The sequence below is a fragment of the Asterias amurensis genome, chromosome 14 (assembly GCF_032118995.1).
Source record: "Asterias amurensis chromosome 14, ASM3211899v1".
Classification (NCBI taxonomy): Eukaryota; Metazoa; Echinodermata; class Asteroidea; order Forcipulatida; family Asteriidae; genus Asterias; species Asterias amurensis.
Genome location: NC_092661.1, coordinates 19,137,463 through 19,157,473, shown reverse-complemented (window position 1 = coordinate 19,157,473; position 20,011 = coordinate 19,137,463). Strand labels below are relative to the sequence as shown.

The window sequence follows — 20,011 nt, the reverse complement described above, 5'->3', positions numbered from 1 at the left end:
GAAAATTGCTTAAATATGAAGGTCAAATCAGCTGCATTTTGCCCAGATAGTTTAACGAAACCCTGTTCTAGACTGCAGTAATACCAACTTAAACCATGAAATGGAAATCACAGATCCTCGGAAAGCACATTGACTCCTTTTTTTCTCCTTCTAATATTTTACCAATTACTTTTACCAATTTGTTTACGAATCAAATCCTAACAAGGTAAATTTCTGGCATCCATTCTATGAGTAAAGTCACCACCTTACCTCCTCAGTGTGGAGTGTAGTAGCCTATTTAAATTAAGCAAACCTAAATATAGCTAGATAGATATAGAGAGCCTTCTAAGGTCACATTTCCACAGCCATGCAGGAGGTCTACCAATAATTGGAGTATTACGCACATAAGGTACGTACATTGTGCCATTCTGTGTTGTGTTTTATAGCACTTATTTGTGCGTTTTAGTAATGTGTGTGCGTGACATGCGCGTATTAAGTACTTTACCGTCCAAGGCAAGTAATAAAATAGTGGCATCATCTGATAAAAGTCTTTCACCCTTAAGATACCGTGATGGCCACAAAGGGCTTGTAACAAATGCCCATCGTGACCGTGACGGCCTACTTTCACTAAACCAATTAGGCCAATGTAAACAACAAGAATTGATGTTTTTTTAATGTTTCCCATGTTGACATAGTTAACAAAGTTTCTACAAGAACCAAATTTCTGTTTTAAAATATTTTGTACAACAAAAATTGTTTCACAAAAACAATAATAAACTCATGTCTGTGTGCACAGTGATGATTACACAGGAATGAATGTTCTCCAAAGGGTTACACAGATCATGTCAAAGCCATTGGACACTTTCTGAGCAGAACAAAAATTAAAAAAACTAAAAGTTCACAGATTTACAAATAACTTACAGGGTTTACAGAAGGTAATGGTGAAAGACTTCCCTTAAAATATTATTCCATGAAATGCTTTACTTTTTGAGAAAACATTAAAACAATTATTAATTCTTGATATCGAGAAAAACGGATTTTTTTTAAAACACATTTTATGACACGGCAAAACATGCAGAAACAAGGGTGGATTTTCACAGGTTTGTTATTTTATATACAAGTTGTGATACACGAAGTATGGGCCTTTGGACAATACTGTTTACTGATATTGTGCGATTGCTTTAAATAACTAGAAACTCCTCCATGCCTGATATATTGACTCATCACCAAGGCAGAGTAACTTAAGGTCTTTTGTTTTGACTCCAGGGTCATGTATAAGGGTCCTTGGTTAGAAAGGAAGGTTGTTAGCCAGCTGAGAGGAGAATGAGGCTGGCCTGGACACTCATTATCTCTCCACATACAAGGATTAAACCTTGGTGCTTGACTTCAACAAGAATTGATGAAATTTAAAATGGATAATACACAAACAAGAACCTGGAAACAACACAATGAACGAATGCGAAACAAAACAGAAGGCCCTTTCCTTATTGTTAAAATACTCGTTGGTCTTTGAATCCAATCTTTGTTTGTAACAATGTCAAATTCCATTTCCCTGTATTTCGCTGACCCAGAAGAAAAAAATATTTACAGAAAATAAAAATATATATGTCGTTAATTAGCTGTTACAATTATAACAAGCCTTGATATATGTTTTTTTTTTTTTAAGTTGCTTAATTTAAAGCAATGCTTTCTGCTTCTTCTCATCCATACTCTTGTTTTGCTGGTGCAGAACAATGAGCCATTCAAACAGCTTTATTCCATGTACTGCGTCTCTTTTAAACTCCTTGCCTGGTGCATGTTTCACTCCATCCTACAATCTAGACTGTTTTAAGAGGAATATCAATTCCTGCCTCAAGCTCCCCCGAGTTATTTTCATCTTTAATAACTTTCTTCTTGTAGCCCCTTGGCAACAGTGGCTTTTAGCTTTGTTTGGGGCAGACTTGCATAACAACAACAAAACGGAGAAACATCTTTCTTAAACCAAGCAGGTTCAATACTTCTCTCTTGTCAAACATGAAAGGTTTTTTCTTCCTATATAAAGCGCACGTCAATGACGGAAATGTGAATTTGTAACGAAACACTTCAAGGGGCACCAGGGCAATGACTAGCGGTTGGGCAGTGATTGCCTTAATGAAGTATCTGGCCTCATACAGCATGCTAACTCATGAGTGACTGAATACAGTGGTTGTCTCTCCTAATTTGCTGTAAACTGAAAACAGTATCCACAGTACATAGCCATGTCCAAATTGTCCGCTATGGCTGCGGCTGTTGCTAAAGGTTACTGGCTATAGTCCCTTCTTTGCTTCATCATCACCAGACATTCTCCAGTTAACACCTTACACTGCAACTTGAGTTTAAGAGCTCAAGGAGGCTTTTGTAGTTGACGAACACAAAACCCTCCAGCCAACAGTTTGAATGTCGAGTAACCCTGTTGAGTTTTCGTTTAGAGTGAGGAAGAATCCTAGTTAATCACTCATGGGATCAGGCATACCACCATAATCAGAGTCCAACCGTTTGAACGTTGAGTAACCCTGTTGAGTTTTCGTTTAGAATGAGGAAGAATCCTAGTAAATCACTCATAGGATCAGGCATACCACCATAATCAGAGTCCAACAGTTTGAACGTTGAGTAACCCTGTTGAGTTTTCGTTTAGAATGAGGAAGAATCCTAGTAAATCACTCATAGGATCAGGCATAACACCATAATCAGAGTCCAACAGTTTGAACGTTGAGTAACCCTGTTGAGTTTTCGTTTAGAGTGAGGAAGAATCCTAGTAAATCACTCATAGGATCAGGCATACCACCATAATCAGAGTCCAACAGTTTGAACGTTGAGTAACCCTGTTGAGTTTTCGTTTAGAATGAGGAAGAATCCTAGTAAATCACTCATAGGATCAGGCATAACACCATAATCAGAGTCCAACAGTTTGAACGTTGAGTAACCCTGTTGAGTTTTCGTTTAGAGTGAGGAAGAATCCTAGTAAATCACTCATAGGATCAGGCATACCACCATAATCAGAGTCCAACAGTTTGAACGTTGAGTAACCCTGTTGAGTTTTCGTTTAGAGTGAGGAAGAATCCTAGTAAATCACTCATAGGATCAGGCATACCACCATAATCAGAGTCCAACAGTTTGAACGTTGAGTAACCCTGTTGAGTTTTCGTTTAGAGTGAGGAAGAATCCTAGTCAATCACTCATAGGATCAGGCATACCACCATAATCAGAGTCCAACAGTTTGAATGTCGAGTAACCCTGTTGAGTTTTCGTTTAGAGTGAGGAAGAATCCTAGTCAATCACTCATAGGATCAGGCATACCACCATACCATAGGAATTAACTGAAATGGGAGTAAGGGTAAATGATAATGCGTTCACCAATTTACATTTTCTCTACAACCACAGACGAGAAAAATAACATACTCATTTCAGACAAACAATATGTCATTAGATAGACACAGCAAACTACAGGTAATTAAGCCCTTTCAATACATGGTTCCTAAATTACATTAGAATTAACGCACATTCAAAACAGACGAGACTAAGTCTACAATTTCCCAACAATTCCTCCCTTAAAAAAAGCATAACTCATTTAACAAGGAGAACAAAGGGTTTAATGTTTCTAGTCCATCCCATCAAGCGAGACATCCATCAAATCTTCAAATGGCTCACTGTGACCAAGGCCATTTGCATATATTGTGACCTTACACAAAAGGTCATCTGCTTAATTACATCCATTAGCCCAGACTAAAAAAAAAGATATTACTGAAATAAAAAAAATCTGCTATGGTTCTTTGTGTTTCCTACAGGGTTGGCCCTGAGCAGTAGCTGACTACGATAGGCGTGATCACTGGAATGAAGGCTAATTAAAGTTTATGGTGCGGGGAGAAAAATATGATGTCCTTCGGAATATTAAGCAAGGATTTGGCTAAAGCCACAGTCCATGGCTACTCGCAGTTTAAACGAGGAAGTATGCAAGATGGTCAATTCACTGCTTTTAAATCTAAGTACTTGTGTAATATTTGAAGAGCCATTGGTGATTGACACCCTTCTTGAAGTTTCTTTTTATGAACAGCTTCAAACAGCAAAAAAATACCCATTAAAACACAATCAAAATTAAATGGACTTTCCAGGTCTTTATAATGCATCGAGTACATTTGTTTTTCTATTAACAAACACAGTCAATGGAAGCATATTGTACTGTATTCAGAAGTATGACAACTAGAACCAATTGTGACAAATCCATTAAAACTGTTGTATAATCTATTCCATGTGGTATTACAAAGACATGAAGAGTATTGCCAATAGAGGGCGGTATAGTGTATATCCTGTAGACTTGGTCTTTCTATGTATAGCAGTATTCCAAAGGGTCCCATAGTATCTTCAATGGTTATAGTTATTGTGGCCCTTTAAAGGCAGCGGACACTATTGGTAATTACTCAAAATAATTTTAACATACAAACTTACTTGTTATCAAGCAATGGAGAGCTGTTGATAGTATAAAACCTTGTGAGAAACAGCTCCTTCTGAGGTAATACAGTTATCGAGAAAGAAGTAATTTTCCACTAAAATATTTTAATTTGACTTTGAGACCTCAGAATTAGATTTTGAGGTCTCGAAATCAAGCATCTGAAAGAACACAACTTCGTTGCTGATTTTAAATCAAGAGGGAAGAGTATTGCAGTCAAAAAAGGTTATAAATTAAAATTTAACTTGAAGGAGTTTATGCATAGATGATGGCATTTTGATAACCCTGGAGTGGAGTTATAGGTTCCAATGAGCTTTTGTGAACAATATTCTCAGCACTAGAATAGTACATCAAAGACCAGGAGATCTTACTTATATATCTTGGCGGGGGAAAAAACAGCTCCTTTTGTTTCACCAGGTAGACATAAAAATGTTCTGAATTTAGATAAAACTTTATAAGTCTGAAATTTCTCATGCATATAACTATCAGCTTTATTTCAGTATTGACAAATTGAACCACATAAATTATGAGGGGGGGGGGCAGTTTGCCTGAACATTATATAAGCGAGTAAAAGACCATAAGTAAATGCACAAATATTCTTTCGGATTCACTAGAATAAAACCTTGGTGTTCTTTTGGGTAAAAAACACCATGTGGAGTAATACAGGTCTTTATAACCGGATTAACATTCATAACTGAACATTTATTTATTTACTCATTTATTGGTTTTGTGATAAATTTATTGATTTATTGATTAATAATCTTTGAAATGGATAACCCCTTCCCAATTGGCCTCCAATAGGAGGCCAGTTGCGTCAAGTATTTCAGATAAACATTATTAAAAAATATGTATTAATACCTCGCAGCCAGCGAGGTAAATTGTGAGCAGAAGATTTATGTTTTTAACAATGAAAAGAAAGCACAGCTGGAAGAGAAACTTGACAAAAGATGATCGAGTTCTAACAAAGGTTTACACTTGGACAAAGAAAATATTGAGACAACAAGGTTTGCCCTGAACTGTTCATTGACTAGCCAGCTGGACCAGTTAGCTTTTCCTTTCAATAGTCAACCAGCTTTTTCAACAGTCTACAATTATTTTAAATATAACAATCAGAGGCGCTTTTCAACACTGAACTAGCCAGCCGGGCCATTTGGAGAAAGTCTTGTCTGGATCTCAGATGCTTTTACTAGGATTTGGCCAGCGGACCACAGTTAAGTGAGATCGCTGAATTCAACCAAAACCTTGCACAGGTAAGATAACTAGTTGGCATGTATAAATAAATGTATTTATATTTGCAGTAGGAACAGCAGTTTAACCCTTTTTCTTAGAATTGTCACCGCTTGATAACCCTTTTTGTACAGCATACAGAGTTTCATTTTCCCTTTTATGTTATCAGTCTAAATACAGCTAGAGAGGACAAAGGATAAACCACATTCTTCTGTTATGAAGTAACTTTTCCAGGACATGGTTTAGAATAAGAAACCACATCACAGGGACAACAGATCACCAAATAAAGCTATCAATTGTCTGTTTCTATATTCATCCCACTTGCACGCATCCTACCAGCATTTCATCTGATAAAAGTGTCACCTCCTGTGCGTATCTTAAGTTGGACTTATCTAGTAGTCTAGGGTTACCAAGGTTAACACACCCACTATGAAGTCTTCAAACTTCCTCCTTTGTAAACAGGATGGCTTCTACTAATCAAACAGCGCCCATAATCAATGCATTCCAGCCAAAGAAAGACCCCAACAAATGCCCAAGGTTAATCCACTAGTGTGTAATTGATAAAAGTTACATAATTGACATGCCTAGGTAATGACTGCTCAACACAAGGCAGAATGCTCTTTGTCCCCGTTAGAAACAAAATCCGACGCACCTGTCAACTTTAACACAGAGAAAGAGCGGGAGAATCTAGCAGTGTTGCTGGCCACTAAGCTGATTCCAAGGACGTCTCCACCACCTTGTTACAACTTTTTTGAGATGGGAATATTATTGAGTCATTAGACATAGGGGTTATTAGTCATCTGTTGAAACCTCTGTGCCAAGATGTCCTTGATGAATTCATCACTAGGACATCAACCCTTCCACTGATGTTCTATATCTTCCCCTTAATGACTTGACCCAACTGTTAAATGAGCAGCTTCAAGGTTACCTAGTACGCTCTAATTAACTGCTTAGTCATTCTCAATTAAACAAAAATATTGCTTCATCTTTTATTCAAAATGTACACTGTTTTAGTTTGTTTCAGGCCTTTGTTATTAACAACACTTTAACTCTTAAGGTACATTGTGCTTTTGGCAGGAGCCTTCTTTCATCTGCAAGTATTCTTCAAATCCAATCAACTCTGGTGCATTTACCAGATGAAATAAATCGGCCCGACTAGTTTCCCCTTATGGTTTATTGCTTGATTTTTGAAAAGATAAGCTAAGTAGGATTTGAAACTTTGCATGGTTGAAATAAGCTATGGAACGAGGTTTGCGGTAACACCATGTAATGACTATCTCTAATCGAGTTGGGGAAAAGAACCACTGGTTTCAACTTGGAGATAGTCATTACACGGTATTACCGCAAACCTTTCCATACCATATTTCAACCATGCAAGGTTTCAAATCCTACTGGCTTAGAGAGACGGGTCTTGTTGCTTGAAACAACTTTAGAGTGCTCTTATTTATGTAGTAGTTAATTAGACGGCTAACATAAAAACCACCAAGGTATTGCAAGTGTGTTGCATGCAATGGGATATATCCATCGGGCTTTGCTTGGTATCACCGGTAAAAGAGGAACAGAAGGTACTGGAAATCAAACTCAAAATCTCTCTTTTTCCGATTAAAGACATTTGTTCTCTTGTTATAAAAATGTGGCATACAATAATGGACTGCCTTCATTGTTTACCATTTTATTAGGTACAATGGAAGGTAAGTCCATGTGTGGCAGATTATTGGACGTGGCTTATGGCCCAGGTTCTGCGATTCACGAACAACAACGAAGCCTGGTGCTTAAGTTACTTTAAGAACCCTTGTTGTCTTTCTTGTCAAGTCTGGGTTTCCTTGGGCTAACAATGTTTTTAGTGGAAAACAATTAATGCAGGTGCTCAAATTATTTAAAGGCAGTGGACACTATTGGTAATTACTCAAAATAATTATTGGCATAAAACCTTACTTGGTAACAAGTAATGGGGAGAGGTTGGTAGTATAAAACATTGTGAGAAACAGCTCCCTCTGAAGTGACCTAGTTTTGGAGAAAGAAGTAATTTTCAACGAATTTGATTTAAAGACCTCAAGTTTAGAACTTGAGGTCTCGAAATCAAGCATCTGAAAGCACACAACTTCGTGTGACAATGGTGTTTTTTCTTTCATAGTTATCTCCCGATCGGGCTCAAATCTTCACAGGTTTGTTATTTTATGCAAATGTTGAGATACACCAACTATGAAGGCTAGTCTTTGACAATTACCAATAGTACTGTACACTGTCTTTAAAACCAATAATACCAAGCCCAGCAAATTGTTTAAAATACTATAAGGTACTGCTGCTTCCCAGGTTGTATCTAAATCTTAGGTGAGATCCCAGGCTATAAAGGCAGTTTAAGGTGGAATGGCAACAATGACAACATAGGCATACTGCCATCACAAGGCTAGATTGCTACAGGATGGTGAAGTGCCAGCACTGACTAAGAGGTTGCAGTTTTAAATCCCATTCTTCTCATACAATTGCATTAGGGTTGGGAACAAAAACAGATAACGTTGTGTATTACCCACACCAGAAAAGTTGTATACCTGCTGCTGTTGTTAAAGTTTACAGGAAAAGGCACAGGTATTACAAAGACTGTGAAAAACATTAAAACCTTCACAAATTCCCAGGAAAAGCTACAAGCTACCAGCTTCGGAGTGGGGTTAAGCCAGATAACCCCGAGTTAGCAACTTGAATGTGCATTTTTCACCGGAAAATCTATGAAATGTAAATCAAACATGGAATAGTGGTAGGGCAAAAATTTCCCAGGAATTTCCTGCAGTCATATTTCCCAGGAATTTCCCAGCTCTGTAGTGAGGGCTTATATGTTTCACTAACAAAGTAGCATTGTATTATTAACCATGAAAGGTACCAGTCAGTACCACAGATAACAATGCTTAATCTACCCTATATTAATGTTCTACGCTTGGCTGTTATTTTGGAACCATTAAAATTGACGTCAAGGCTAGCTCTCCAAGGACATTGGAATTCTGGACAGGAAAATATCCACTTACTAAATTATTAAATTGCCATTATATCTGATTGACAATATAGTGGAATAGTACCACTGACCTTCAAGGATGAGCTGCACAGAATATATTTACTCCATATAAAAATGATAAAAGGTGTGTTTAAATAAAAGTATAATACAGGTAGGCCTGGGCGAATTATTCGAATATCCGGTTAATGGCGAATAGGTTTTCCTATCCGTAACCGCGAATGCCTTTTTTTTCTTAACCGGATATCCGCATAGGGCGCGAATACCTATTTACAAACCGGATAATTCTGTAATTACAACCGAGTAACTGGATATTCTTTAATATCCGAATATCCGCGGACGTCGGGTGACAACTGATATGAATGTTTTGTCTGAATCCTTACGAAACTTCTATTAAGACAGCATAAAACAGCATATATTAAGTATTTAACTATGCTCACCTCCGTGAAGAGTTAAAACAATGACATTTCTGACGTAATTTGTTCAAAGATTACAAAAGTTTTCCTTCACGTAGAGTAAATCACGATTAAAAGAAAAAGCAAATCGCAATCTTTAAATTAGATCCGGTCATTTTTATGAATGAACCGAGTGACACTGTCTAAAACTAATATCAATCCGCCCATAAGATCTCATTCACAAACGAACAGCGCCCTCTAGCGGCAAACATTTTTTTTTATATATATATATTTTTTTTTAAATAGCGCCCTCTAGCGGCACAAAAACTATTCGAATATCCGGTTAATTTCGGATAGTTGGCCAGCGGTATCCGAATAACAAAATTTTACTATTCGCCCAGCACTAAATACAGGCACTTTCAATTTGAATAATTTTTACAAATTAATCTTAAGACATTGTGCAGTAGAATGTAGTGTGATAATGTTAACTATGATTGAAGAAGTAACTCCAAACGAGTTGTTCGCAATCACTGTTTAAAGACAGTGGACACTATTGGTAATTGTCAAAGACCAGTCTTCTCACTTGGTGTATCTCAACATATGCATAAAATAACAAACCTGTGAAAATTTGAGCTCAATCGGTCGTCGAATTTGCGAGATAATGATGAAAGAAAAAACACTATTACATGAAGTTGTGTGCTTTCTGATGCTTGATTTCGAGACCTCAAATTCTAAACTTGAGGTCTCGAAATCAAATCCGTGGAAAATTACTTCTTTCTCGAAAACTACGTCACTTCAGAGGGAGCTGTTTCTCACAATTTTTTATACCATCAACCTCTCCCCAATACTCGTAATCAAGAAAGGTTTTATGATGATAATTATTTTGAGTAATTACCAATAGTGTCCACTGCCTTTAATGGCAGTCAATTTACGATTCACTCAATTAGAACGTGTTGTACTTAGTTGCTTCACAACCACTGAATTTCACAAAGCACAGAGATTCATCAAAAGATGAATTCTAGATCCACACTAAGAAATAAAAAGCAAGACTGATAAACATTTATATAAGTTCAATCTTTGGTCTTTGTGTAATTACCCCAAAGCCTAACAGCTGCTAAGCACAATAAAGTTATGCTTACCAGAATAAGATTACCAGCCAAAGTACCATATCACATGCATCATCTGTGACTGGTATCCTGTAAATATTTGCTAAGGAGAATGTGTTTCAGACATTTTATGCATTATAAGCATCTCTCTGACATATATAGGGCCAAACATAATATAATTTATTGCATACAACAACATAACATAGGATTAAAACAATTGAACGTTTAAAAATCAAAGGTATACTTTGCCTTTGATTTTGTGCATGGTTTTGTTTTAAGGCAATGGGCACCTTTGGTTATGGTCAAAGACCAGTAATACCACTTGGTGTATCCCAACATATATGCATACAAATAAAATACAAATTCTGTGAATATTTGGAATAAATTGGTCATTGAAAGTTGCAAGAGAATAACTAAAGAAAAAACACTCTTGTCGCACAAAATTGTGAGCTTTCATTGCCTAATAAAGGCTTCAGGCCTGAAGTCCTTTTAACACTTGAGTTAGAAAATACCTCTTTCTCTAAAACTACGTTACTTCAGAGGGACACATTTCTCATATAAGATTTATACTATCAACAGCTCTCCATTGCTATATTTTGTTTAATTACCAATAGTGTCCAGTTTCTTAAGGGGAAAGCATAACTGCGTTTTGATACAGCATCATCTGTCACAAATTATTAGAAAACAAATTTGGGGGATCAATTTTAACAAGTTAAAAAACACCTCATCTATTTCTAGTATGAAGAACTCTTATAATTGGAAATAATTTTATTGTATGATTTCATTTTTTTTTGTTAAGTCTCATAAAACGCTATTTTTCCCCAAGTAACATACGATTTCAGAAACCATGGGACATGATTTCTGGGAGCGATTCATGTAGAGTACTGCTGCTGGAAAAATAAAAAGAATAGCCACGGAACTTGACGTAACAGTCCGCTAGACATCCCGTATGCAGATTAACACCAAGGCTACATTGTCCTATAGCCAACACTAATTATCTCCACAGCAAACAAAGGTGAGACTGCAATAGGAGGTGAAGATAATTCTCTTGTCTAATAATGAAGGGTTCCACAGAAAGCTGATTGAAGGCCGCAACTTGTCCTTGAAATGTAATGAGTCCCACTAATTCAATATACATGTACAAACATGATCATGCTGGGGTAGAAAACACATCATGCAACTTCATGGGAGACCAGTGTACTTTTATTCTCTTGATGGTATGACTTGTTGGCAAGGAAGCAAGCAAGACAATAAGAGGATAGATGCAATTAAGCTTGGCTCAAGGATTGACCAGAGGGATTGACCAGAGGGAAAGTAAAGACATAGGAGGGTGAGGACGGAGGGTGAGGATGAAGGGAGAGAGTGGAGTGGAGCATGTTAATGGGTGCACTGATCACACACAGTAGGACCACCTCAAATCTCATTTAAATACACTACATAAACTCAGTTGGTAGAAAACATGAAAACTACATGAACATTACTAGCACTTCATCACTGGTCCTCTTGAAAACCTCAAGAAAACAATTCCATCTTTCCTTACATTTCAAAATTTGATTTGAATAGACAAATCTAATCAATAAATACCATCTTTAAAAAAAAGAAGAAAAAAAACGACGATCTACTTATAAACCACCAGACCACTAGGCTTGTAGCTCAAAATGTTTACTAGCTCAGAAACAAGTCCAAGTTGAAGATTGTTTTTATGTGCCATAAGAGAAGTGAGTCTTTTTAAAGAACATTTATCTTATTTTGTCTTTAGTATTCTCTCATAATCAGTAGAATTATAAGGTATATTGTCTCAAAGACTCCAGGTCAACATTTGAACATCACTTGTTTTTGTTAAAATGTTACAGTCCCAGTTCTGTTGTTTAATTGAAAAACACAAGACTGCCGGACTCGTCCTGTCTGGAGCTTACTGGCCCGATCGATACTAAAATCACTGGTTTCTGGCCTGATGTCCAGTGTAAAACTCAAGCAAAAGGGTGGGGCCAAAAGGGGGAGTAGGGCACGGTCATCATGGACATGTTATAACAAAGATGTTTTCACTCAGGATGGAATCATGATTAGGGATTCTAGAAGAAAACAGCTTCATTAGGAAGTGGAGGTTGTCCCATTGAGGGGATCACACTGACAAAAGAGGGCATCACACAAGAGGATTGGAACTCTTCATAAGGCAGATGTTCCTGCTAATCCCAGACATCACTGTCTTTCCTATGGCAATAAATTAATCCAATTGTTTTCCAGCACAATAGCCATTAATGGTCAGACAGTCAATGTGACCTTATGACATAACCGGTGTCTGGAGGTTGCCACTGCATCCTGAGTTCTCTTAAGACTTATGTCTAGAATCAGAACATCTAAATCCAAGGGTGAATCTTGCTTGATAGTTACATAGGATCTATCAGTGTTGAAGTAACTTTCATAAATACCCAGGACAGTTCATCAAATTGGTCAAGAGGGCATCACATGGGGGTGTTTAAATGGATAGAATACCCACGGTAAAAGGTTTGAGGCAGGAGTTTATCACGTGGTGTTATTTTACGCGTAACGCATTTTGCCGGCTGGTACTCAATATAGGAATAAAAGAGTAATGACTTGGTCATAAACCTTCGGCTCGGGCCTTTATTGCACGACCACGACCCTACCGGTTTTAAACGGACATTTAAGATCGAGTCACTACTCTTTTATTCCTATTTATAAATGCCATTTTTCTTTAAAGGGACACACCAGGCGAATTGGGCTATTTGGGCTACAAAATAGCCTAAGATATGACTTCAACGGTCTTCCAGGAATGAAGAAAAACAGTCCTTTAAAAAAATCATCAAATTTAGCCGTTTTTGAGCATTTTAAGACAAAAAACGCAGGTCGCGTGATTGTTAAAAATCTAACGTAAGATTCGTATTCAAAGAGTCCGTGTAACGGAAGCTAGTTATATTGCCCCACGGCGTGGAACAATCAGAACGTAAGCCTCAGGGCATATACCGTGTCATTGAGTTTTAAAAAAATGGTTTCATAACATAAAAAGAAACAACTTTTGATCAGTGTTGCCACCCTGGGCAAAAATGATGAGTTCAACGAAAAAGCCTCAAAATTGTTACTGAGTAGAATTCATCTAAACTAGTTACATACATAAATCTACGATGGTTTGCAGTGAGGGGATGCCTTTTAACAAAAACAGATGAAAGAAAATATATAGGCCTTTGTTTAGGCCTAAATGTATATATTAACAAATAAAAGAAAAGTCTTGTAATCATAAAACAGGGAGGAACGAGGTGGAGTGACACTTAACTATTGTTTAATGAGCTAGTCTGTTTATTACACGTATGTACAACATGCATCAATTTCTATTTCTCAATCAATTTCTGTTTAAAATAAATGTTTAATGTGTAAGGAATTGTAGGCGGTCTTTAGTGCATAAATTTGTTGTGCATTTTAATGTTTTTAGACACGCAAAACAAAAATGCATTGCACTGTATATACATGTATTTGTGTATGTGAAAATAAAACAACTACACTAACACTTGTAATGTAAAAAGGAGAGATTGTAGAAATGAAAAAGCAACCCCCCCCCCCCCCAAAGTTATGCTTCCTCCCCACTTGCTCCCTGATCCCCCACCCCCACCCCACCCTCACCCCAAATCATCATGTGAATAACTATTTCTGGTTACGTCACTGGTGTAGTGAAATGGAATCATCTCAATTCACAGTCTACTTTATTGGTACATAGGAGCACTCATTAATTGTGTTAATGTATGTATTAATAAGCTGTTAACTTGCTCATGCATTTAGTGTACCTTCGTAAGTTTAGACAATAAAAGGGTGATAGTGGATTGTAATGGCTGCATTGGCCATCAGTAATTACAGATAATGGTTCTTTGCAAATCAGGCGGAGGAAACAATAAATAGGTTTGTTATTTTATGTCAATCGGGGTTTAAGTCTCAATTGCCTCACGTTGTCAACCAAATTTGATGGTTCCTTTTAAGAACCATTCTACCCTACTACTGGAAGACCTCAAAGCCATTGGACACTTTCGGTACAGAAAAAAATTAAAAGTTCACAGATTTACAAATAACTTACAGGTTTAACAGAAGGTAATGGTGAAAGACTTCTCTTGAAATATTATTCCATGAAATGCTTTACTCTTTGAGAAAATATTAAAACAATATCAATTCTCGATATCGAGAATTACGGATTTATTTTAAACACATGTCATGACACGGCGAAACGTGCGGAAACAAGGGTGGGTTTTCCCGTTATTTTCTCCGACTGTGAAATTTTCACAGGTTTGTTATTTTATACAGAAGTTGTGATACACCAAGTGTGGGCCTTGGACATTACTGAATACCGAAAGTGTCCACTGGCTTAAAGGGTCATTTGGGGTATATTTTAGCCTAAATAGCCCAATGAAGTCAGTATGTCCCTTTAATGTGGTAGTGGAATTACTCCTGGTCAGTCGTTAACATAATAATAGACAACTAATAGATGAGCCTTTATTAAAGTAACCTTAACTGACTAATTATTTCTTCTAGTAGACACTATTGCTGGTTTTTATTAAAGGAAATAATCTGAACCGAGACGTGACACGCTCAAACAATCAAATGTTAATTACTGATTTCCATTAACTGGTCCTTGGTCTGATTTTGGTTGAAGGAGAACTTTTGCACTAATTGAAATGTTACTCTGCATTTCTTTGTTAACATTCCATCCATTTGTTTTATGATTTAGTGTCTTTTAATACTTCTGTAAAAGTTAAAGACTGATGTACCTCTCTTAATAAACAAGTCTTGGGGAATCTGTATTCTTATAATCATTTTTCACACTACACAATTATCCTGGTGATTTTAACATATTTGTTGGAGGAGTTCTGGATCCTGGATTGTTAAATATAACAAGGATCCTGAGTAATTTTTAAACAAAATTAGCTTTCACATGACTGGCATTTTGTTATTTATTAACATCGATATAATGTGAGGCAAGGTCTCGTTAAAAATGGTCTTGTTTGAAAGGGGCGTTTTATTCCCACTTTGCATCAACTGAACCATCCCTATCTCACAACATGTTTTCATTCCCTATACAAAATTAATGAATGAATTAAACTGCTGAAACATTTATTTCTGTAGATGTTTCCTTCTTGATGCAGAACTGAACAAAAAGTACAGTTAAGGTCTTAACAGGGAAAGTTCCATGAGCTATCCGCTATCCAGTCAATGAAACTTATTTTTTTTTCAGGGGGCAGCTCCGGCAGCCTTTAATCCGCATGTTACATAACAGCTGATTATTTAGCTGGTGTCTACTGTGCAAATATTGAGAGTAAATATGAAAATCAGAAGGCCATTGGTAGTCAGCTGGGGGCTTTCCCGCAGAGTTTAGTGGCTGCGTTTGCACTCTCATCTCATTTATTATTCATAAGTATCGTAGAAAGCTTGCACGGTTCGATTCATTTTTTATCAGCTCACAAAAGTAACTCTGGAAAAGACATTTTCCAAAAAAGAAATTCCTGTGCACAGAGACGCTTTGCTCAGCAAAAATTGTGTTTGGTTGAAAAAGAAATTTTAGTGTCAGCCAAACTGAGAAGTATTATTGGATGTCAGTTTGTAAAATCAGCCTAGGTGAGACATGATCTCTCATTACAAATTAGATTCGTTCAAATTGATCCAATCAACATATCATACTCACCAGAGAGCTATATCAAATACAAAGACTAATTCTTTAAAAAAATAAACCCACTCTATCCTGTTGGTAATGACAAGTCATTGCGTCAAAAATCATCCTTTTCTTATGCCAGCCAATTACAATAATGACACTCTGAAAAGACCTTAATCTTTGAACAATGTAAAAGCCATGTCTTTGTAAGTAAAAGCCATTTTGTTTACTGGACCAGAATTGTTTTTACAAGACCAGATTTGACATGAGATCAAAAAATGCAAACACAATTTGACACTTGAACTGTTTAAATATTTTATGCACTAAAACAAGATTAATCTCACTTGTATTATCGGTTAGTATTCTTCAATACTAAACAAGAGACCGACAGTAAACGTTTGAATAAAACCAAATGACCGCTGGACTTGAGTCTACTGTTACTGGCCCATTGCTAAAACCACTGGCTCGGACCTGTGGTCTAGAGTCAACTTTGAGCTGTGCGCTTCCATTCTGATTCCATCAGAGTATGAGTGTGAGCAATGAGTGTGAGTCATGAATGTGAGTCATGAGTCATACGTACCTTGCCTCCAATGATGAGTGCAGCAGAGAAATCATGCTTCTTGCCAACCTTGCTGAGTACCTCAAATGTCTGATAAGCAAGCTCACGAGTTGGAGAGATGATAAGGGCACCCAAGCCATCCACTTTACTCCAGCGGTTTCTGTACAAGCATTCTAAGACCTGCAGAATAATAAAACACAATAAAAGTAGAAGTTTAGAGAAAAATTACGTTATGTAATTTAAAGGCAGTGGACACTATTGGTAATTACTCAAAATAATTGTTATCATAAAACCTTACTGTGTAACGAGTAATGGAGAGAGGTTGATAGTGTAAAACATTCTGAGAAACAGCTCCCTCTGAAGTGACGTTTTTCGAGAAAGAAGTAATTTTCCATAAATTTGATGTTGTAAGGAAGACTGTTCCAAGTCCTGGGGGCCGCGACAGAAAAAGCGCGGTCATCCCAACTGTACTTGCTTTTAGGAATGAATAATGCAGACCTGTCAGTACTGGAGCCACCTGACTGGAGCACACATTACCAAATGTTTGGAAGTGGGTTTTTTAAGTGTCTAGGAAAGGGGATTGCATAGCCTTTGATATCTATGTATTTTCAAGGATACCAAAGAATAAGCCATGAACAACCAATTTCACAACAGTTAGTTTGTGTGCTGTTGGAAATGTATGGAGTTTCACACTTACTGGAATCAAGAAAGCCAGCGTTTTGCCTGATCCTGTTTTTGCTGCTCCAAGAATATCATGTCCTTGAAGAGCCAAAGCTATGGTGGCACGTTGTATCTCTGTGGGTGTTGTGTAGTTTGCTGTCTTTAATCCTGCCTTTGTTTTTACCGACAATGGCAAGTCATCAAAACGAGTGATGGCATCTGGATTGATCTGTAAAATAGCAGAAACAAACAGAACAAATCAGGAATAATGCAATTTATAAGAAGAGTTTTACATTTTGGTTTCTTCAGCTAGGCTTACCCTATTGATGAGGAAAAAAAAGAGGAAGTTTTTCCCAACATTGTCAACTGCGTGTAAAAGTAGAACTTTTAACAGCTGAACCAAGATAATATTTATTCATAAGAGCAAATCAGACATGACAAATTTGACAACATTGATCTCGGTATTCACACCAATGGGAAAATAGGTGATAATTATGTCTTTTTAAAGCCTAATTATATATATTCAAAAAAGGTAAACAAATTAAAACACATGTAGTGTGAATATATCTCTTTTTTTTCATTTCAGGTACCTCAAGTCTTGAAGATTCAAGCAAGTCAGTTTCAAAGACATTAGCTGCACAATTAACCTCTACCATGGAAACTGAAAATGTGCATTTTATGTCAATAAACAATTGCTAATAAAGAAATATGGGAATTTGTGTGGTAATTTTTTTTTTAAACATAGTTACCTAGTATTTTATTAAAATTAGTATCAATTCATCAGAGTAATTTTGTTAACTTCTCTGTTTATTATGGCGCAAATTTTAAGCCCTTTTTTCATTTTGGAAAGTTAAAATAAACATTGCCAAACACTCTTAAACTTCCGCACTTAAAACTTTTTTTCATTTTTTATTGTGTTTTATTTGTTTGTCTATCTTATTAAACAAATATTTAAAAAAGTTAAGTTTAAAACACGTATGTAACCTCGAACAATGGAAAGAAGCTAAAAAAGGCCATCAGAACGAAATTTATTTTAACCCTCTCTGAATTGAACCCAATAAATCCCCGGGCGGACGTCGCCGCCAGGTGTTTCTTATTTGGGATATTTTTTGTGTATCAGCGAATTACATGAAATCTTTCACAGACTGGTGTCCACACTCACGCTTGCTGATATGCCATTTTTAAATCAAGGGACACGACCATTGAAATGGCAATTTGTGCGGACACGGTGTGTCGGATAGTCTTGGTGGGATCAGGAAATCAGAGAAACAGAGCGCCCGCTACGTTCATTCATTACAAGCGTGTACAGTTTTTGCCGTGCGTGCATAGATCGGAACCGCGCAACACCAGGTTCAAAATATGAACCTGGGATTTCGCTCCGGGATTTGGTAAGTTTTTGTCCATTTTTAATCGAAATATTTCCTAAATGGTGTTTTGAGTATTATGGCAGGCTGCATTAGACATTGGGGATTTAGTTCGTACCCTCAGAATTTGTGTCATGATTTTTGAAAGTGGTAAAAATGGGGCAAATCTGGTGGCTAGCTGTCGAAATGGTACGTGTTGGACCAGATCAACCGTTTCCGCTCGAAACAAACTCGTAACCCTCCGGCCTGGCGGCCGTCGGGAGGAGGGTTACGTTATCGCAACTAGCTTTTTCCAAGATAATTCGTTTTCTATGAATTTATTAATCTTTATTCTTCTGGAAAACTGAATCCTTGTTTGATTTGGACAAGGTTAACATTATCAATTGGTGAGCTATTCACAGCTACTTTTCACACACAAACAGATACGTTTTACAAAACTGCCATTTTGACAGACTCGCTATCATTGAAAAGTTGGTGGCGTGATACAGAAACTTTTTCGTTTTGTTTGTTGGGAAAGGCAGCATTGATTATCAAATGTTAACAATTCATAGAACAAGTCATCTCAGTAACATAACAATTAAAGGGAACCATTGTGTGTCACCCCAAGGCCCCACAGTCACATGCAGTTAGTTAAGTTTAGTGCTACGAAAGACGGACGGCCGGAAAGTAAAGTTGACTTCGTCCGGATACTGGGCAATTTTGAAAACAACATAATTTCTTCTCTGTTGACCTAACTTACACTTTCATATTGGGATATCAAACGTTTCCCCTCTTCCTCCTCAAGTTTCCAACGTTTCACTTCAAGTTTATGACGAGCGTTATCACTTGTATGGTGGAACTTCTTCGGTTTGTGCCCACGTTGTTGCAAATTCCTGCCACCCATGCGCTGCGCCATCTTGGATATATCCCATCAGCCATTGCGTTTAAAGTTGCTGCAATTCCCCGACGGGTGTTTACTGCGAATACGATATACGCAACAAACAGCCGTTGCTACCCCGTCATATCCGGAGGTAAGAAAGGTTTGACAGCAAGTCTATCTATTGGTCAAACATTAGTGCAGATTCTAACAATCAAAACTATCTTCATGGCTGCATGTTCCATCTGTTGTTCGTTCGGAAAAAAAGTCTCAAAAGGAATTGTTAGAACCACTAGGAAAACACAACTGCACCACCATGCCAGCCTTAGGCCTACATCTCGTTTTTTGAAAGTTTTCATTTAAAAAACTAATGTTTATTTTTTCCCATTATAATTAATACTTTGTTTGCAGATATTGTTAATGTACTTTGGAAATTGATAATAAAAACTAATACATTTTTTTATTACGAAAAAACTTGTCTCATCACTTTTTCTATACACAAAGTATTTGATAATGTTTTCAGACCCTGGCCCTCTATTTCAACACTTTAGACGAAACATAGACGATCCGAGGTTTCACGCGACATTGCCTATAGATTTCCGTGCAGTGAAATTACTCATACAGACTGACAGAATAGTCAATCTTCGTTTCGCTCTAAACATAATAAACTAGGCCTGAATGGGTGGTTGCGCATCATGTATTATAGAGACGGTCAATTCATTCAAGGGCGACTAAGGCCAAGGTTGATGTAACCCTGG

At 37.1% G+C, this 20,011-nt stretch overlaps 1 protein-coding gene across 1 annotated transcript in view; it reads right to left on the bottom strand.

The window, feature by feature from the left end:
• LOC139947264 (probable ATP-dependent RNA helicase DDX10) overlaps positions 1-19,292 on the bottom strand; it is a 37,863-nt gene extending 18,571 nt beyond the window's left edge. Inside the window, exons 1-3 of the mRNA XM_071945154.1 lie at positions 19,137-19,292; positions 17,071-17,262; positions 16,395-16,553 (exon numbers count right to left, since the gene is read on the bottom strand). Of these exons, the coding sequence (XP_071801255.1) occupies positions 16,395-16,553; positions 17,071-17,262; positions 19,137-19,292 (507 nt within the window). The remainder of the gene's footprint in view (positions 1-16,394; positions 16,554-17,070; positions 17,263-19,136) is intronic.
• Between the last annotated feature and the right edge of the window lie 719 nt (positions 19,293-20,011).